This window comes from Babylonia areolata, chromosome 25, assembly GCF_041734735.1.
Source record: "Babylonia areolata isolate BAREFJ2019XMU chromosome 25, ASM4173473v1, whole genome shotgun sequence".
NCBI classification, from domain to species: domain Eukaryota; kingdom Metazoa; phylum Mollusca; class Gastropoda; order Neogastropoda; family Buccinidae; genus Babylonia; species Babylonia areolata.
Genome location: NC_134900.1, coordinates 8,876,406 through 8,895,110, shown reverse-complemented (window position 1 = coordinate 8,895,110; position 18,705 = coordinate 8,876,406). Strand labels below are relative to the sequence as shown.

Here is an 18,705-nt window from a genome sequence, read left to right as displayed (position 1 = left end):
AGAGTCACAGGATCAACCGTGTCCGAGCCTTGCACCAAACCACCCTCCTGACAGACAAGAAAGACATCCTTGCCCGCTGGGCAGAGCACTTCAACACCCTCCTAAACAGGGATTTGTCCGTATCTGACGAGGTAATTGCAGCCCTCCCACAGCTACCAGTCAATGACTCACTAGCTGCCCCTCCCACCAAGGCCAAGACTCGGAAAGCCCTGAAGCTGACAACGTCAGGAAAAGCACCAGGAGTAGATGGAATCCAGGCTGACATCTATAAGTATGGAGGCGAGGTGCTGACAGACAAGCTGACCACCCTGTTCCAGTCTATCTGTGAGAGAGGGGAGGTCCCCCAGGATTTCAAGGATGCTTCAAGGGAGACAAAACATCCTGCGATAACCACCAGGGAATCTCTCTCCTCTGCATCGCCGGCAAGATCTTTGCCCGCATCATACTGAACAGACTGGTTGACCATGTCTCCAGAACAGTCATCCCTGAAACATAGTGCAGCTTCCGCTCAGGCAGGGGAACATGTGACATGTGTTTGCTGCACACACCCATGATGACATGCAGTTCATTATGGACAGGTTCTCAACCTCCTGCAGGCGCTTTGGACTCACCATCCGCCTCAGCAAGACCGAGTCCATGTACCAACCAGCTAGCTCACAGAACGCCAGTGCCTCCCCCCCCACAAGCAATCAAGATCGATGACACAGAGATCAAGTCAGTCGAGTTTTGCTACCTGGGCAGCACCCTATGCAGCAACAGAGCCCTTGATGCAAAAGTGACGCTGCGCATCGCCAAGGCCAGCTCCACCTTTGGCAGACTCACCAACAGGCTGTGGAACAACAAAGGCATCAGGCTCAGCACCAAAATCAAAACCTACAGAGCTGTTGTGCTGACCACCTTGTTGTACTGCTGTGAAACATGGACGACATATCACCGTCACATTCAACAACTTGAGCAATTCCACCAGAGATGCCTACGAAAGATCCTCGGCATAAAGTGGCAAGACAGGGTCTCCAACCTCCAGGTCCTAGAGAGGAGCGGCCTGCCCAGCATCGAAAGCCTGCTGATCCAGTGCCAGCTATGCTGGACAGGACACATTGTCCGCATGACAGACAGCAGGATCCCGAAGATGCTTTTGTATGGCCAGCTGAAGGAAGGTCACTGCGAACTTGGAAGACCCTGCAAGCACTTTAAGGACACCTTGAAGACAAACCTCAAAGCCTGTGACACAGACATCGCTTCATGGGAAACTGATGCCCTTGACCGCTCTCACTGGAGGATGCTGTGCTCTAGTGGCATAAAGACGTTTGAAAACAAGAGAACGCTGGCCATTAAGGAGAAGCGTGAGCGAAAGAAGCAGGGCTCAACTTCTGGAGACGCTTTACCTTGCAACACCTGTGGGAAGTGCTGCGCATCCAGAATCGGCTTCTTCTCCCATATGGGGACACACACCAACCGATAAGCCTGCCTGCCTACTCATCCGTCAGTCTGATGGGAGACTCCATCATCAGAGTTTTGTCTCTGACCGGGCACTGTATGAGTATCAACTATGATAATAATAGTAACAGTAATAATGACATTAATAATGAAATCAGTGACTCAAACACTCAACACCATCACAAACCGCTCTAATGTCGGACTTGACGCTGTGCTGCCAGACAGAGGCGTCGCCGTCAGTCACCATGACATCACCGGTCAGCATCTTGAAGGTGGTGGTTTTGCCGGCACCGTTCTGCCCCAGCAAACCAAAGCATTCCTGCTCCGGAATGCCAACCGAGATGTGGTTAACGGCCACAAACTTGCCGTACTGTTTGTACAGCCGGTTCAACACCAGGGTGTCCCCATCCGCTCCACCACTGTCCACCCTCTGTTTCTCCACTGCCACGTCTCTGTCCTCTGACGATGCACTGTCCTCATCTGGAATCAAGTACAAAATGTGACTGGATAGACTCCCTGAGCCTGTTTCCACTGGAGTTCTATACTGATCACCATTTTGAAGATTTTGTTCTTACTTTGCTCCATTATCCATACTGTTTTACTGGCATTGTGTGTGTGTGGGTCTGTGTGCGCATTCGTGTGTGTGTGTGTACATGAGAGAGTGTGTGTGTGTGTGCGTGCATGTGTGTGCATGACAGAGTGTGAACGTGTGTGTGTGTGTGTGCATCTGTTTGTCTGTGCACGTGTGTATGTGTGTGACAGAGTGTGAATGTGCGTACGTGTGTGTGTAAGAGAGAGTGCGAGAGTATATGTGTGCAGGAGATTTCTTTGACTCGTGATTATGCATTTTTGCACATTTTTCATGGTTATGCATTATTGCTCACTTTACTCACTCAGAACAGTAGATACTTAATAAAACAGACACACACACACCAAAAAACACTTTGCTTTTCTCTCACCCAATTGCATCATGTAAACTTGTCAGTCCCCCTTTATCTCACCTGCATTCCGGCACTGGCAGGCCATGCAATGGCACAGGTAGACCAGCTTCTTTGGCAGCTGATAGTCGATGGCCAGTGTCAGCACGAAGAAGACTGCACACTGCAAGGCCATGAACACTATGTTGCGCCCAATGCCTGGGTACTCCCACGACAGGTAGTTGTCCTCAAAGGGCGTGCATGATTTCCCACAAATGCCTGCCATCAAATAAAAGCAAGCTACTCATAGCTGGCAGTTGGAAGTTTAAACAAACAGAAAAAGAGGGAGGTAGTGAACTCACCTTGCCAACAAGAACAAGAATGTAAGGTAAAACGTGATAAGAGCTACTACATGTTACATAGTGAGTGATTTAAAGGATGAGTGGTTACATCTGAACAGGGAACACAAGCCTGTGTAGTACAGTCTACAGTACGACTGAGTGACATCTACAGTATAACAGTTTGACAATGCCTGTAGTAAACAGTATAACCACACGCACAGTGAGACAAACTGTGACAACTTCTACAGTAAGACAGTGTAACATCTACAGTAAGAAAAACAGTGTAACAATGTCTACAGTAAGATAGTGTGACAATACAGTAAGACAGTGTAACAGTGTCTACAGTAAGACAGTGTGACAATACAGTAAGACAGTGTAACAGTGTCTACAGTAAGACAGTGTGACAATACAGTGAGACAAACAGTGTAACAATGTCTACAGTAAGACAGTGTGACAATACAGTGAGACAAACAGTGTAACAATGTCTACAGTAAGACAGTGTGACAATGTCTACAGTAAAACAGTGTGACAATATCTACAATAAGTCAGAGTGATGTCTACAATGAGACAAACAACATCTACAGTGGGGTTGAGTGACAATGTCTACAGTAAGACAAACACTGTAAACACCTTCTACAGTAAGATAAACAGTGTGATAATCATTGAAGAGTGACCTATTTTTCCCCTTCGACATGTGTGGGCCTTAGCTCAACCCTATTCAGTCTCAACATGTGAGCATGATGACAAAAACAAAGATGGCCATGATTTTCACACCCCGACACCAGTGCTCACTTTGAAAGCATGAGTTGGTTTTGTTGTTGAGAAAGTTAATATTCTGTCCAAACAAAGCTAGTCCTATTCACATGGGACAGGTGAGTATGAGAATAAAAATGATAGCAGCGCTTGCCACACCAACACCAGCGCTCACCTTTGCAGCAAGGGTTGTTTTCTTTCTTCAACTTGAAAGCCTGGCAGGTGTTCGGCGGTTTTATGGGTCCATTAATGCAGTACTCTCTGTTCTCATGGTTGACGTACATATTGCTGAATCCTATGCCCAGAGAGTAGTGGGGGAACAGTACCATGAACACCAAGTCCAGTGTCTCAACAAAGTCCTTTAGGCCAATGGATGGAGCCCTTAGAATGGTCATCGCCATCATGGTGAACAGACCTGCACAGTCCAGTTTCACTTTCACTTTCTCAAGGAGGCTCTACCACATTTGGACAAACTTATATGTGCTGCACCACATATGCTATATAGGCAGATGCCAGACAGCAGCATGACCCAGTGCACTAGTCAGGCCTTGAGTGCATGCGTACATATTTGTTACAGTCAGGTCAGGTCATTAGATCTGCTACTGGTAACCTGTAATCCAGTACAACCTGTTCAGGGTCAGGTTGCCAGCGACTAAACCGGCACTCCCACCGCTGCCTTCCGGGACTGGTGAGGCAGGTGGCTAGACACCCTTATGGAATTAAAAACGAGATCCATAAAAGGGCATCGGCTCAGGAGAGCCACTGACGGCCATCTAGCTCCACCGTGCTGTGTGCATGCCACACGCAGTTGGCCCCCAGGGTGTGTCTACCCATGCATGCGAAGTCTGGATCCGGCAGAATCTGGGGAAGAAACCTATTGGTTCAACGGAGAGGAAGTCGGTTACAGCAATGCACTGTGGAGTGCAGAAAGCAAGATGAGACACCAAAAGGATATCTTGGTCATCCACTGCATCCTCCAGTCATCTCGACTTGGTCTTGCCACTGGAAATTGGTGAACCCGGACGAGAGAGTGAGGTCAACGTTGCGCAACTCCTCTTCACTTTAAACAACTCATCGCGCAAGTCATCAGTCATCCTTAATGACCATTCATCCTTTATCCTTTCATCACCCCCAAGTCCTGTAGCGACGGGCGAGTGACGAAACGACAGGTGTGGGTACACTGGCAGTCGCAGCCGCAGACCTGCACACAGGCAGCTCAGGCCATAGGGTCGTTCTTCATCGACAGGAGCAGCGATGGAGCTCGGCAGCTGTCTGAGCAGCCCTCTTTAGGAATGCACTGCTCACCTCCCTGGCATGAGGAAGGGGCTAGAAAAGGTGCCCTAAAAATTGCCGGCTCCATATCACCCTGGCCAGCATACCGCGGCTGGCAGGGACCCTACATCAGTGGTCGAAACAAAGAGAAAGAAAAGAAAAAAACAAGGATCGTTCCTCTCACCATTGGTACTTGGAACATAAGGACTCTCCTGGACAGAGATGACACGGACAGACCCCAAAGGAGAACAGCACTTTTTGCATCCGAACTTGCAAGATACAACATGACATCGCAGCCTTGAGTGAGACTCGCCTTGCAGGCAAAGGCGAGCTCTATGAACGGGGATCTGGTTACACCTTCTGGCGTGGACGAGGAAGCGAAGAGCGGCGTGAGGCTGGCGCTGGTTTTGCAGTAAAAACAGCACTTGTCAGCAAGCTAGCTGGAATCCCAAAGGGAGTCAACGATAGGCCTATGATCATGAAACTCCCACTGGCATCTGGCCAGAAGCACCTCACCATTGTCAGTGCCTACGCCCCAACCATGACCAACCCGGATGAAGTGAAGGCGAAGTTCTATGAGGACCTTCACTCTGTCATTGCTGCTATCCCGAAAGCAGACAAGCTCATCATTCTTGGGGACTTCAATGCTAGAGTTGGCTCTGACTACATCTCCTGGGATGGAGTGATTGGAAAGCACGGCATGGGCCACTGCAACCCAAATGGATTGCTTTTGCTTCAGACCTGTGCAGAGCACGAACTGCTGATAACCAACACATTTTTCTGCCTCCCTACCCGTAACAGTACGTCTTGGATGCACCCTTGCTCAAAGCATTGGCATCTCATTGATTATGTCATCGTCAGGAAAAGGGATGGGCAAGATGTACGTGTGACAAAGACCATGTGCAGCGCCGAGTGTTGGACAGACCATCACCTTGTAGTCTCAAAGCTGAATATTCGAATCCAACCCAAGAGACACCCCCAAGGCCAGAAGGCTCTAAAACGGCTCAACATTGCAAAGCTGAAAAACATCACCATCAAACAGACCTTTGTGGAGCTGCTGGAAGATCGTCCGCCTCTCTGGACAACCAGAATGTGGAGTCTGACTGGAGGACCCTGCGCGAGCTGATCTATAGTACAGCTTCAGAGACCCTGGGACCCATGACCAGAAAGCACAAAGACTGGTTTGATGAAAACTGTGATGAAATCAAGCAGCTTCTGGATGAGAAACGCCATCTGCATCAAGCCTACCTGAGCAACCCAAAGTCCACATCAAAAAAGGATGCGTACAATGCCATCCGCAGGACTGTTCAGCAAAAGTTACGTCAGATGCAGGATAAGTGGCTGAGTGACAAAGCTGATGAGATCCAGGGATATGCTGACAGGCACGATATGAAGAGGTTCTATGATGCCTTAAAAGAAGTCTACGGCCCCACATCCTCAGGATCATCCCCCCTCCTCAGTGCAGATGGGAATACCTTGATCACTGAGAAGGAGAAAATTCTCGAACGCTGGGCTGAGCACTTCGACAGTGTCTTAAATCGCCCTTCCTCCATAAATGATGAAGCCATAGACCGTCTCCCACAAGTCCCCATCAACGAAGCACTGGACAATCCGCCAATACTTCTTGAGACCCAGAAAGCAATGTGTCTGCTATCCAGTGGCAAAGCACCTGGCTCAGACTCCATACCAGCAGAGGTCTACAAGGATGGAGGCACTGTGCTGACTGAGAAGCTCCATCAGCTGTACTCACTCATGTGGAAAGAAGAGACGATCCCCCAGGATTTCAAAGATGCATCTATCATTCACTTGTACAAGTGAAAGGGGAACCGGCAAGCCTGTGATAACCATCGGGGCATTTCCTTGCTCTCCATCGCAGGCAAGATACTTGCCAGGATCCTACTAAACCGCCTCACAGCACACCTTGACCAAGGTCATTTGCCTGAGAGCCAATGTGGATTCCGGAAAGAGCGCGGAACCACCGACATGGTGTTTGCTGCAAGGCAGCTGCAAGAGAAATGTCAGGAGCAAAATGCCGATCTGTTCTCCACCTATGTCGACCTCACTAGGGCCTTCGACACCGTGAGTAGAGAGGGACTGTGGAAGATCATGGCCAAGTACGGATGCCCTCGGAAATCTATTTCCTTGGTCAGCCAATTCCATGAAGGCATGCAGGCTCAAGTCCAGGACAATGGCGAAACATTGGCTCCTTTTCCAGTCACAAATGGTGTCAAGCAAGGCTGCATCCTGGCTCCAACACTGTTCAGCCTCATGTTCTCTGCAATGCTTACTGATGCCTTCAGAGATGGCGATGTTGGAATCAGCCTAAAGTACAGAACAGATGGCAAGCTGTTTAACCTCAGAAGGCTTCAAGCAAAAACCAAGGTCATGACAGACATCATCAGAGACTTTTTGTTTGCTGATGATTGTGCCCTCAACGCTGGATCTGAAGCTGACATGCAACTCAGCGTCGACAAGTTTGCCACTGCCAGCAGGAACTTCGGCCTTACCATCAGCACGAGAAAAACTGAAGTTCTCCATCAGCCAGCCCCAGGGAAACCCCATGTTGAGCCCAACATCACAGTCAACAGTCAGAGACTCAGTGCGGTGGAGCGGTTCACATACCTTGGCAGCACACTGTCATGAAATGCAACCATCGACGATGATGTGAACGTCAGGATTGCAAGAACAAGCGCAACCTTTGGTAGACTCTATGCAAATGTCTGGAACAGAAGAGGCATTGGTCTTGAGACCAAGCTAAAGGTCTACAGAGCAGTAGTTCTCCCCACACTACTGTACGCCTGCGAAACTTGGACAGTGTACCAACGACACGCCAAGAAGCTCAACCACTTCCACACAACATGCCTCAGGAAGCTACTGAACATCAAGTGGCAAGAAAGGACCCCAGACACAGAGGTGCTTGCAAAAGCCACCCTTCCTAGCATCTTCACCATCCTGATGCAGTCCCAGCTTCGCTGGGCTGGACACGTGGCGCGCATGCCAGACCATCGGCTGCCCAAAAGGCTCTCCTATGGCGAGCTGCAACAAGGGAAGAGATCACACAGAGGTCAGAAGAAGCGCTTCAGAGATACTTTGAAAGTCTCTCTGAAAGCGTTTGATATCAATCCTGACTCCTGGGAGGAATCTGCAGTGGACCGTGACAAATGGCGCGCTGCTGTGCACAAAGGCGCCAAGTTGTGCGAGGCCAACAGGACTGCTGCAGCTGTTTAGAAGAGGCAGGCCAGAAAGTCACGGGCAAACAAGCTCCCTGACAATGATATGCCTGTCTTTGGCTGCCCCAACTGTCAGCGAACATTTCGTGCGCAGATTGGACTATGCAGCCATCTGCGCATTCACAAATAGATTCATGAGCATCCCCCCCAAGCCCCCACCACCACCCTCCCCCCATCCCCCAGCTGGATGACAACGATGGTCATCATCGATCTTGATGGACACACACCACCACATATTTGTGTACCAATCAGAGTGGATTTCTTCTACAGAATTTTGCCAGAAGACAACATGTGTTGCCATGTGTTCTATTTCAGTGCGCCAAGTACATGCTGCACACGGGAAATCAGTTTAACATCTCATCCAAATGATTAGATGCTCAGTTTGATTTTCCAGTTAATCTAGGGAGAAAGTTGAAGAAAGTGAACCCACACCCTCACAGACATTGTACTGGCAGACAAGCATCTCAACCATTCAACCACCTTCCCCACAGCCAAACACCGTCTTCAAGGATCCGTACAACTTCACTCACCCCAACATCATTCACCATCTTCAATGTGCAGCTTCATTGTGGCTCAGCTTTGCAACAGCTAGGTTCATTGTGGATGCCATACTTCATGTGTTAAACTCTCAAAAACACAATCCAAAACACACTTAGTCTCCTTGAAAACACTCGTGAACAATGTAGAGGCTATCATCAGTGCAGCTACACTGCAGTTTCTATGGACCAGCTATATAACAGCTGAGTATATTGTCGACACCATACTTAAAACACAAAATGCTCAAAACATTGAAAACGTGCTCAGTCCCCTCTGAAACACCAGCGAACAACTTAGACAATAGGCTAAAGACTGCAAGCTAAATGCCCCGAGTGAGAATACAAATGACTGAGAAAGTGATACTGAACTTGCCCGCCTAGTAGGCAGGTGGTGTCCCAATTAAGTTAAATCAAAACAGGCATCACTGAACACCACTGAAGTCACTCAGCAGCAGTGCAGGGTCTCTTCTGGTGTGTGGCCTCCTGGCAACTAACATCAGTGGTTTCCTATGGACCGCTGATGCTGGAACGGTGACAGACGAAGTGTAGCTGTGTATGGGGGACTTGGAATGAGCAGCATAGGAGCCATGCCACTGAAATGGTGCAGATGATTGGGCAGCAAAAAAATATATAGATGTTACAATAAATGATCATATCAAGTGGGCTCCATGTCTAAGTAAGTCAAAACATGTAAACGAATGAATGAATGATTGAAATGGAGTTAGTTTGTCTGCTACCTGTCTATCCACACACGCAAACATACACTACAGAGACACACATACACATTTGCGCGCAAGCACCCACCAATGTAGATACCAGAGCGCATAATGGCGACGTCACACTGTGCAGTCCATTAACGGCAATAGCCCACATTCCATCTACTCAGCGATTGCATTCCGCGCTCTTTGATTTAAAAACCCAAATTGAAACAAGAAGCCACATACACCAGATAAGCCAGAATGACACCACACTACCCCCCCCCCCCCCACCCCCCCCACACACACACCCCACAAACATCCCTGCTTCATATACATTTACTTCTAGCATGTATACAATACTAAACTTTTACATGTTGCTTGATTGATGCATAGTTTTTCTCTATGTGTGGTATTTTTCTTCCTCCAAATGTATCAAATGTGTTTCTCAACCGACCAGCTGTTATGGCTATTTTATTTGATTGTGAGAACAATGACAAATGTGTTTCATATGCTGTATCAGTTAACATGAAATACCTAACATTTTCATATACCTCCAAAGAGGTTTCATGAAATAAGCAGTTCTGTATCCCACATTGTAAAAAGAAATTACAAGGACAGCCTGCCTTTTCGTACCTTGGTGAAGTTGGTCACATCACCTTGAATAAACTTCTCCCACAAATTCATCACGCTGAATCAAAATCTCAATTCAAATCAACCTGTTCTGATGGACGTCTCTTCTTCTTCTTTGTTCATGGGCTGCGACTCACACATTCACTAGTATACAGTACACGAGTGAGCTTTTACGTGTATGATCGTTCTTACCCCCACCATGTCAGCAATCATGATCCTTTTTTGTGGGGGCGAGGAGGGGTGATGGACGTCTGTGTGTTGGCATGTGGTGTGGTGTGGTGGTGTGTGTGTGTGTGTGTGTGTGTGTGTGTGTGTGTGTGTGACACCTTTAGCGACACGCACAATAGAAAACTGACTGACAGACTAATAACAATTTTGACCGACGAAAGACACCCACTACATGATGACATCAATAGCAGAAGGTCAGACATAAGTGGTAGGTTCAGAGCTCCATGCGCAAGAACATCTCACTACATTAATTCATTCATTCCTAAAGCCATTCGCGCACACAATCAAAACATCCAATACACTAACTCATGAGTGAACCCTCCCACCCCCCAAGCCCCCTCGCCACAGCAACACCTGAACTTCACCAGCAGACGAGTGCATGGGAGCAGACATTATGCGTGCATGTGGGACTGAGCGGGTGAGCATGGGCAAGCATTTCTGTGTGTGTGTGATCAGAAGTGATTTTTAAATATTTTCTTATTTTACTTGGATTCCATGTATCTTAATGTTAATGTACTAATTCTATTGGCGTGACATATGTTATGTGCATGCATACATTGTGAGTGAGTGAGTGAGTGAGTGAGTGAGTGTGTGTGTGTGTGTGTGTGTGTGTGTGTGTGTGTGTGTGTGCGTGTGTGTGTGTGTGTGTGTGTGTGTGTGTGTGTGTGTGCGTGCACACATGTCATTTTCAGTGATCTATACCCTTTTTTTGTTGGATGTTTTCATTTGTAAATATTGTTGTGCAATACCCTATTGTCTTAACATTAGTATGTGTGTGTGCAGAGGGGGGGTTAATCTATATCGTCAGCTATTGGGAATTCTTATTTGACTAGTTTTAATCTCTTCCTATGTTGCGCATGATGATTTTATGCCAGTGTTTACAACGAGCCTGTGATTGCACAACTTAATTTCCATGTGGATTAATAAAGTGTTTTTGATTTTGATTGATTGATTGATTGACTGCGTGTATGTGTGTGCTTTGTCATGGACACATTCCATTTATCCTGTTTGCAAGTCCTGATTATAGTCCCTTTGTTTTTTGTCACCATTTTCCCACCATACTAACGTTCATTCTTAGCACACTCTAGAACCCTGTGCCAAGGAGGTAGAGCGCATTATAAATACCCATTCTTTCTCTTCTTCTTATTATTATTATCATTGTTATAATCATATGCAGATTACTGACCAGTGATGATTTCAAGGATGACAAGGTTGACAAAACCAGTTGCAGGGCTGCTGTATCGGAACTGGAGGATGTAGATGAAAGGAAGGACGGCAATTCCAAACATGACCAGGATCAGCAGCACCAGACCCAGGTTACCTTTGTCCGTGTAGGCATCCACCTGGAAAAACAACAGGAAGGTAAAACAACAGTCAACAAAATAATAGTATGGTGAATAAGAAAATGAAGTATATAAACATGCACTTTGACAGTTCTCTATTAAATCTTGGGCGAGAGGGGTGCTACTTTTCCCTCCCACAACACTGATATGGAAATATTTATTTTGATTTGTTTTTTCATGACGAATATGTTTTGCCACAGAGAGAAGCAGATATTGTTACAAGTCGATGAACAGTTTTTCTCTATTATTCTTTCTCTGGCAGAGGCCATGGGGTTGTCTTTCTGCCCGTCCCCTTCAGGTGTGGTGAGGCGGTGGTGTGTGGGGGTAGGGATGTGAAGTCCCCTTCCTTATTGTACAATCCTGCCTGTCACCCCCTCTTTCTCATACCCTGGTTCTTTGTATTTCTGTCTTTGTGCATCTTTGGAAGATGTATTGGTTTTTCCCCTGTTCTTGCCATTGCGTGTGTGTATGTGTGTCAGCCTCTGTGTTTCTTCTCCTTCTAGCTCCCCTCCCCAACTTTCTCTTATTTGACCATCAGGATGTTCACACTTTGTGCAAGGGTGTTTCAGCTGCTATTTTCCCTTCAGCCCTGTTGCCCCTTCCATGTCAGGTCCCCAGTGTCCGCGCGTGCCGGAGGTTGGTGCCAGAGTTGCCAGCCTCTCTCATCTGCCTGAAGTGAAAGGTGGAGGAGGGGGGAGTGAGCACCGGAACCGACGGGGGTCGTTCTCATGGTGGCATTTGGGCGTCAAGACGACCGTTCCCACCCCCACCCCCTCTTTCCGTGGACTGGAGTCACCAGGTTCTACAAGGATGACAGCGTCGATCTGTGCTGTGTGTGACATGGACAGGGGAGTTTTGTGGAATGCCTGGGGAGTGAACAAGGGGCTGACTGTGCGTTTTGTACCTGTGTATGTGAGAGTGTGGAGTATGAAGTTCATTTGGGTGTTTTGATCAGCTAATGACTAATTATTGTCAACATTGGATTCATGGGTAAGGGAAGGTGGTAGACAGAGGGAAGTTGGGTGTGGGAGGGAATTAGAGAATAGGAACAACTGTTTTGTTTTTGTTTGTGAGTGAGTGAGTGAATAAAGTGTTAACTTTTACCTGGTGTGCCCTGGTGTTTGTCCTGGTGTGAAGTCTGAGGCCTTATTTACAGTTCCTTTTTCTCTCTTTTTTTTTTTTCTTTTAAGGTTGTCATGTGACACTGTGTGTGTGTGTGTGTGTGTGTGTGTGTGTGTGTGTGTGAGACTGTCTCTGTCTCTGGTCCTGAAACCTTATCAGACTGTGGGGGTGCTGCACTGCTCAATCAGAAAGCATCACCAACTTTTCCCATTTCTGGCAGTCGTGGGATAGGGCCTGAGTTTCAGCAAAGCTCCTCTCTGTCCACTCAGTGATGCTGTCTGCCCACTTCTTTCCCTGTCTGCCTCATTTCCTTTTCCCCTGCATTGTTCCCTGAAAGATGATCTTGGAGAGCACACTGGATCTTGTTACAAGGCCATACCACCTTATTTTCCTTCTTTTTTTCACTGTGGTCAGATCTTCGTACTGATGTTTTTTTTCTTATTTCTTCATTGGTTACAGAGATGCAAGGAGTCTCCTGAAGCATCTCATTTCCACAGCTTGGATCCTTCTCTGAAGCTCTGCTGTAAGAGTCCTGGACTCGCATACATCCAAGAAAACAAAGAGAACCAGTGCATGCAGGAACTTCAGCTTTGTTCTGAAACTGATGTTCTTGTCTTCATATGGACATCAGCCTTGCCAGTGCTGTTTAAGTCTGCGCAGCTCTTGTCAGTATTTCAGTCTTGGACCCTTCTTCACTGATGATGGCACCTAGATACTTAAACTGTTTCACTGTTTCCAGCTAATGACTGTTGACATTGATCCTGATGTTGATTTGGTCTTTCAAGAGTTTCGTTGATTTTTTATCCAAGCAGTTCACCACTTTTTCTAGTTCTTCCTCACTGCCTGCCAGTCCATCAATATCATCTGCAAATTGGAGATGTATGTGATGGTACATCCTCGGAATTTGATAGTTCCAGAGTGTCATTCCAAGGCAGCAGTCATTATACATACCAGGAATATGTTGAAGAGTATATGGGATAGAAGACACCATTGACAGACCCCAACTGTGTTGTGGAACTAGTCGCTGACAATTCCTTTCTTTCCGTTGTATCATGCTGACTCTGGACTGCCTTTGCTTTGTCAACTCTTTCACAACAATGACTGCCCCCATGCTGTTATTCTTTTCAGACAGTCTTGTGTTTCATGACACTGTTCTTCAACCCAGTTCTTCTGCTGGCTGCCTTCATGCCTTGTGTAATCGTTTCGTTGACCTCTTTGTACTCTGCTCTTTTGGTTGTGTACCTAGCATTCTTCATGTGTCTGTGTCACACAAGTCCAAATTCCCCTCTGTGACCCAGGGCTGAATTGTTTTTGTTGTGTACCTAGCATTCTTCATGTCTCTGTGTCACACAAGTCTAAATTCCACGCTGTGACCCAGGGCTGAATTGTTTTTGTTGTGTACCTAGCATTCTTCATGTCTCTGTGTCACACAAGTCCAAATTCCCCTCTGTGACCCAGGGCTGAATTGTTTTTGTTGTGTACCTAGCATTCTTCATGTCTCTGTGTCACACAAGTCCAAATTCCCCTCTGTGACCCAGGGCTGAATTGTTTTTGTTGTGTACCTAGCATTCTTCATGTCTCTGTGTCAAACAAGTCTAAATTCCACGCTGTGACCCAGGGCTGAATGTTGTTGGTGGTATTTTCCTACCAATGTACTGGCTGCTTTAGTCCTGACTGTGTTGAAGGTGGTGATTATCACTTCAACATGGTCATCAAGCGCTAGCAGTGGTGCAAACTTTCTGCCAATTGTTGCTTTTAAGTATTCCCAAATTGAAGGATTCTTCAATCTGTCTAGACTGGGTTTGATCTGGTGTTTCTGGGTTTGTTAATCTTCTTGAGTTTGACTCTGAAGTTCATGATAACAAGATCACAGTCACTTCAGTCACTTCCAATGTCTCCACCAGTGAACATCCTGGTCTTTGCTCTGTTGTTGCCTGAATGGATGTAACTGATCTGGTTGTGACTGAATCTACCAGGCGCATGCTATGTCCAGAACCACGAAGCCCTGTGCTCCCTAAGAGTGTTGGCCAGAATCAAACTGTTGTAGCTAGCAAACTCTGGTAGGAGTTGTCTGTTCTGTCAAAAATGTCTTGGAGCTGGGTGTCAAATTCCTCCACTTGTCATATTAGTCTGAGGTCAGAGCATAGGCTTGTACAATGAAGCTGAAAGATGCTGCCAGCAGTCTGAAGGTAGCAATCCTGCAGCATATTGGGCAGCATCAAAAGACCAAGTTATTGATGTTCTTGATGTCGACATGGAATCAAACTCCACTCATGAGTTTGTTCAGGTCTCCACTGAAGGAGAGAACATGTCCTTCTGTTTGATGTTCGTCCAGACCGATCCATCACAGTCTTATAATGTGCCAGGCATACTATATGAGTTCATGTAAAAGTTCTTGCACTTTTCCTGTTTGGGCCATTAATCTTCCATTCCAAGTTGGTGTCATGTTGTTTTCTCCCACAGCATTTGTGTAACCCCCATGAGGAAGAGGCTTAGGCTCTAAACTGAATAAACTTCCGTTTCTTTTCATTTCTACCCCATACCCAACAATCCCTTCCCCCATCCTCCCCCTCACCTTATAAAAGGCAAACACGCCAAGCAGCACCAGGCAAGGGATGAGGTAGTTGATGAAGTCCCAGGCGAAGGAAGCCAACCAGAATACCAGGGGGCCCACCCCACTCACCACCTGCAGGTGCTTGGCGCCAGTCTGTCGCTCACGGATGAGGAAATGGCAGAAGGAGGCATTGAGGATGGCCATGCCGAAGAGCACGTTGAAGCCGATGATCAAGCCCATGGGCAGTGATCGCAACTGTGCATCAGTGGCAGCATCCTCATTGCTCTTTGGCATGGGGTAGTTGGCTGTCGTGATACGGTGGCCCTCTCCTGCTACCTGCCCACAGTCGTTTTAAGTTTCAGTTTCAAGGAAGTGTCAGAGTGTGCAGATGGATCCATGCAGGCTACACCACATCTGCTGTATACACAAAAAAGAGAGAGAGAAAAATTAAACCTATGGGGAACGGTAACATGCCCTGCACAAAGCAGGTAAAAGGTAAGGGGATTATATGGGAGTACATGTATTCCTGGCAAAAAACGGGGAAAAGGGTAGGGGGATATAGGTAGAAACAAGTATTCCTGACACAAAACAGGAAAAGGTTAGGGGAATATAGGTAGAAACAAGTATTCCTGACACAAAACAGGAAAAGGTTAGGGGGGTATAGGTACAAACAAGTATTCCTGACACAAAACAGGAAAAGGTTAGGGGAATATAGGTAGAAACAAGTATTCCTGACACAAAACAGGAAAAGGTCAGGGGGATATAGGTACAAACAAGTATTCCTGACACAAAACAGGAAAAGGTTAGGGGAATATAGGTAGAAACAAGTATTCCTGACACAAAACAGGAAAAGGTTAGGGGAATATAGGTACAAACAAGTATTCCTGACACAAAACAGGAAAAGGTTAGGGGAATATAGGTAGAAACAAGTATTCCTGACACAAAACAGGAAAAGGTCAGGGGGATATAGGTACAAACAAGTATTCCTGACACAAAACAGGAAAAGGTTAGGGGAATATAGGTAGAAACAAGTATTCCTGACACAAAACAGGAAAAGGTTAGGGGGATATAGGTAGAAACAAGTATTCCTGACACAAAACAGGAAAAGGTTAGGGGGATATAGGTAGAAACAAGTATTCCCAGCATAAACATGGAAAAGATTAGGGGATTATAGGCAAAATCATGTATTCCTAGCACAAAACAGGAAAAAGGTTAGAGGATTATAGGGGAAAACTGGTATTCCTAGCATAAAACAGGAAAAATATTGGTGCATTGTATGCGGAAACAGGTTTTCCTAGCACAAAACAGGAAAAAGGTATGGGATTACAGAAGAAATCACATATTCCTAGCACAAAACAGGACAGGGTATGGGATTACAGAGGACAACAGGTATTCCTAGCACAAAACAGGAAAAAGGTATGGGATTACAGAAGAAATCACATATTCCTAGCACAAAACAGGACAGGGTATGGGATTACAGGGGAAAACAGATATCCCTAGCACAAAACAAGACAGGGTATGGGATTACAGAGGAAAACAGGTATTCCTGTTGGCAGCCATACTCCGTTTTTGGGGTAGTGCATGCTGTGTATGTTCTTGTTTCCATAACCTATGAAATGCTGACATGGATTACAGGATATTTAATGTGCATATTTGATCTTCTGCTTGTGTACACATATGAAGGGGAATCAGGCACAAGCAGGTCTGTACATATGTTGACCTGGGAGATCAGAAAAATCTCCACCCTTTACCCACCAGGTGCTGTTACCGAGATTCAAACCCAGGACCCTCAGATTGAAAGTCCAACCGCTTGGCTATTGCTAGCACAAAACAGGTAAGAGGTTGGATGACTGCAGACAAACACAGGTATTCCTAACACAAAACAGGTAAGAGGTTGGATGACTGCAGACAAACACAGGTATTCCTAGCACAAAACAGGTAAGAGGTTGGATGACTGCAGACAAACACAGGTATTCCTAACACAAAACAGGTAAGAGGTTGGATGACTGCAGAGAAACACAGGTATTCCTAGCACAAAACACGTAAGAGGTTAGATGACTGCAGAGAAACACAGGTATTCCTAGCACAAAACAGGTAAGAGGTTGGATGACTGCAGAGAAACACAGGTATTCCCTGCATGAAACACGTAAGAGGTTGGATGACTGCAGACAAACACAGGTATTCCTAGCACAAAACAGGTAAGAGGTTGGATGACTGCAGAAAACACAGGTATTCCTAGCACAAAACAGGTAAGAGGTTGGATGACTGCAAACATACGGTATTCCTAGCACAAAACAGGTAAGAGGTTGGATGACTGCAGAGAAACATAGGTATTCCTAGCACAAAACAGGTAAGAGGTTGGATGACTGCAGAGAAACATAGGTATTCTTAGCACAAAACAGGTAAGAGGTTGGATGACTGCAGAGAAACATAGGTATTCCTAGCACAAAACAGGTAAGAGGCTTGGGATTATAGGGGAAAACAGATCTAAACTCTTTTCACATTTCCTAAGTGGTTTTGCTGAGCTATGTCTCAATGACACTTGTCCGACTTTTTCTAAATGTTTCAAATAACAAACAGAATAAATTAACAAAAAATATTATCTTTTAAGTGGCAAATACATATCTTGGTGACTCAATTTTCAAGGGTTTTCAAGGATTCAAGGGTCTTTAAAATGGGTACCCACTAATCAAGAAGCTTCAACACATTTCATGGAGTGCATGAACCCTATGAGAGAAGATACTGACAAAAATGATAATTGTGATATGCAGGGAAAAAAAGTCATTCCCTCCCTGCTCTCCTCACCTCTCTGACAAAGGCGTTCATGAAGTAAGCCAATGACACAGGCATGGCATGGTAGGGCTGCCCACTGTACCACGCTGTCGCATTCACCAGAGACCCATCCGCTTCAAACTGCGCCCCGATCACCACCTTCTTATTGTACGTGGACAGCCCCAGTTCTTCTGCCTGTGCCAGGTAAAAATCGGTGACCTTGGGAAACTTTTTGCGGTCAATGGCTTGGATTTGGTCATCCCCAGAGAACTGGGAGGAGTAGCTTGTGGCCAGGGCAAGGCTGTAAGGTGTGGGGGTGATCCCTGAGGTGTAGGCCGAGCAGGTGCTGTCAAACATTTCCAGGGTCAGGTCCAATGATACTTCATTGTTTGCTTGGAGTTTTGCCTGGGTGGGGTCAGAGATCACAAGGAGATCAACAGCTGATATAGAAAGCATCTTCTATGAGTTGTGTATTCTTGTGGACAGAAACGTCCGACAGTGAATATCCAGTTACACTTATACCAACAAACTTGGTGACACAGCCTACCTCAACCACTTTTTGCAGATATTCTAAACCTGCCTCAGTCTCAAAACAAACCAATCAAACAAACAGCACAGGAAAATAATCTTAATTAAATGTGTGAAGAAAAGTTTTGCATGGCAGTACATAAACTGTGTTCCTCTTGCAATTGCTTTTCAGCACTGCCAACACTCAAAACATGTTATTTCATGGAGTATTAAATGTATAAGTTAATTTTTTTAATTTCTTTTTTAGGGTATTGCACATGATCACAAATCTGTAGCCAACACTTAAATCTGTATTGATGATGATGCTTGGTGTCTCACTGTTTTTTCTATATAAAAGATGTGTA

At 46.1% G+C, this 18,705-nt stretch overlaps 1 protein-coding gene across 7 annotated transcripts in view; it reads right to left on the bottom strand.

The window, feature by feature from the left end:
• Positions 1 to 18,705, bottom strand: part of LOC143299475 (phospholipid-transporting ATPase ABCA3-like) — an 80,343-nt gene that overhangs the window by 12,002 nt on the left and 49,636 nt on the right. For 6 of the 7 annotated variants that reach the window (XM_076612699.1, XM_076612702.1, XM_076612700.1 and 3 more), the window contains 6 exons: positions 17,867 to 18,238; positions 15,083 to 15,397; positions 11,229 to 11,385; positions 3,624 to 3,863; positions 2,439 to 2,633; positions 1,625 to 1,917 (listed from right to left, as the gene is read on the bottom strand). In XM_076612699.1, the coding sequence (XP_076468814.1) occupies positions 1,625 to 1,917; positions 2,439 to 2,633; positions 3,624 to 3,863; positions 11,229 to 11,385; positions 15,083 to 15,397; positions 17,867 to 18,238 (1,572 nt within the window). The remainder of the gene's footprint in view (positions 1 to 1,624; positions 1,918 to 2,438; positions 2,634 to 3,623; positions 3,864 to 11,228; positions 11,386 to 15,082; positions 15,398 to 17,866; positions 18,239 to 18,705) is intronic. The other variant, XM_076612704.1, reaches the window with a different exon arrangement.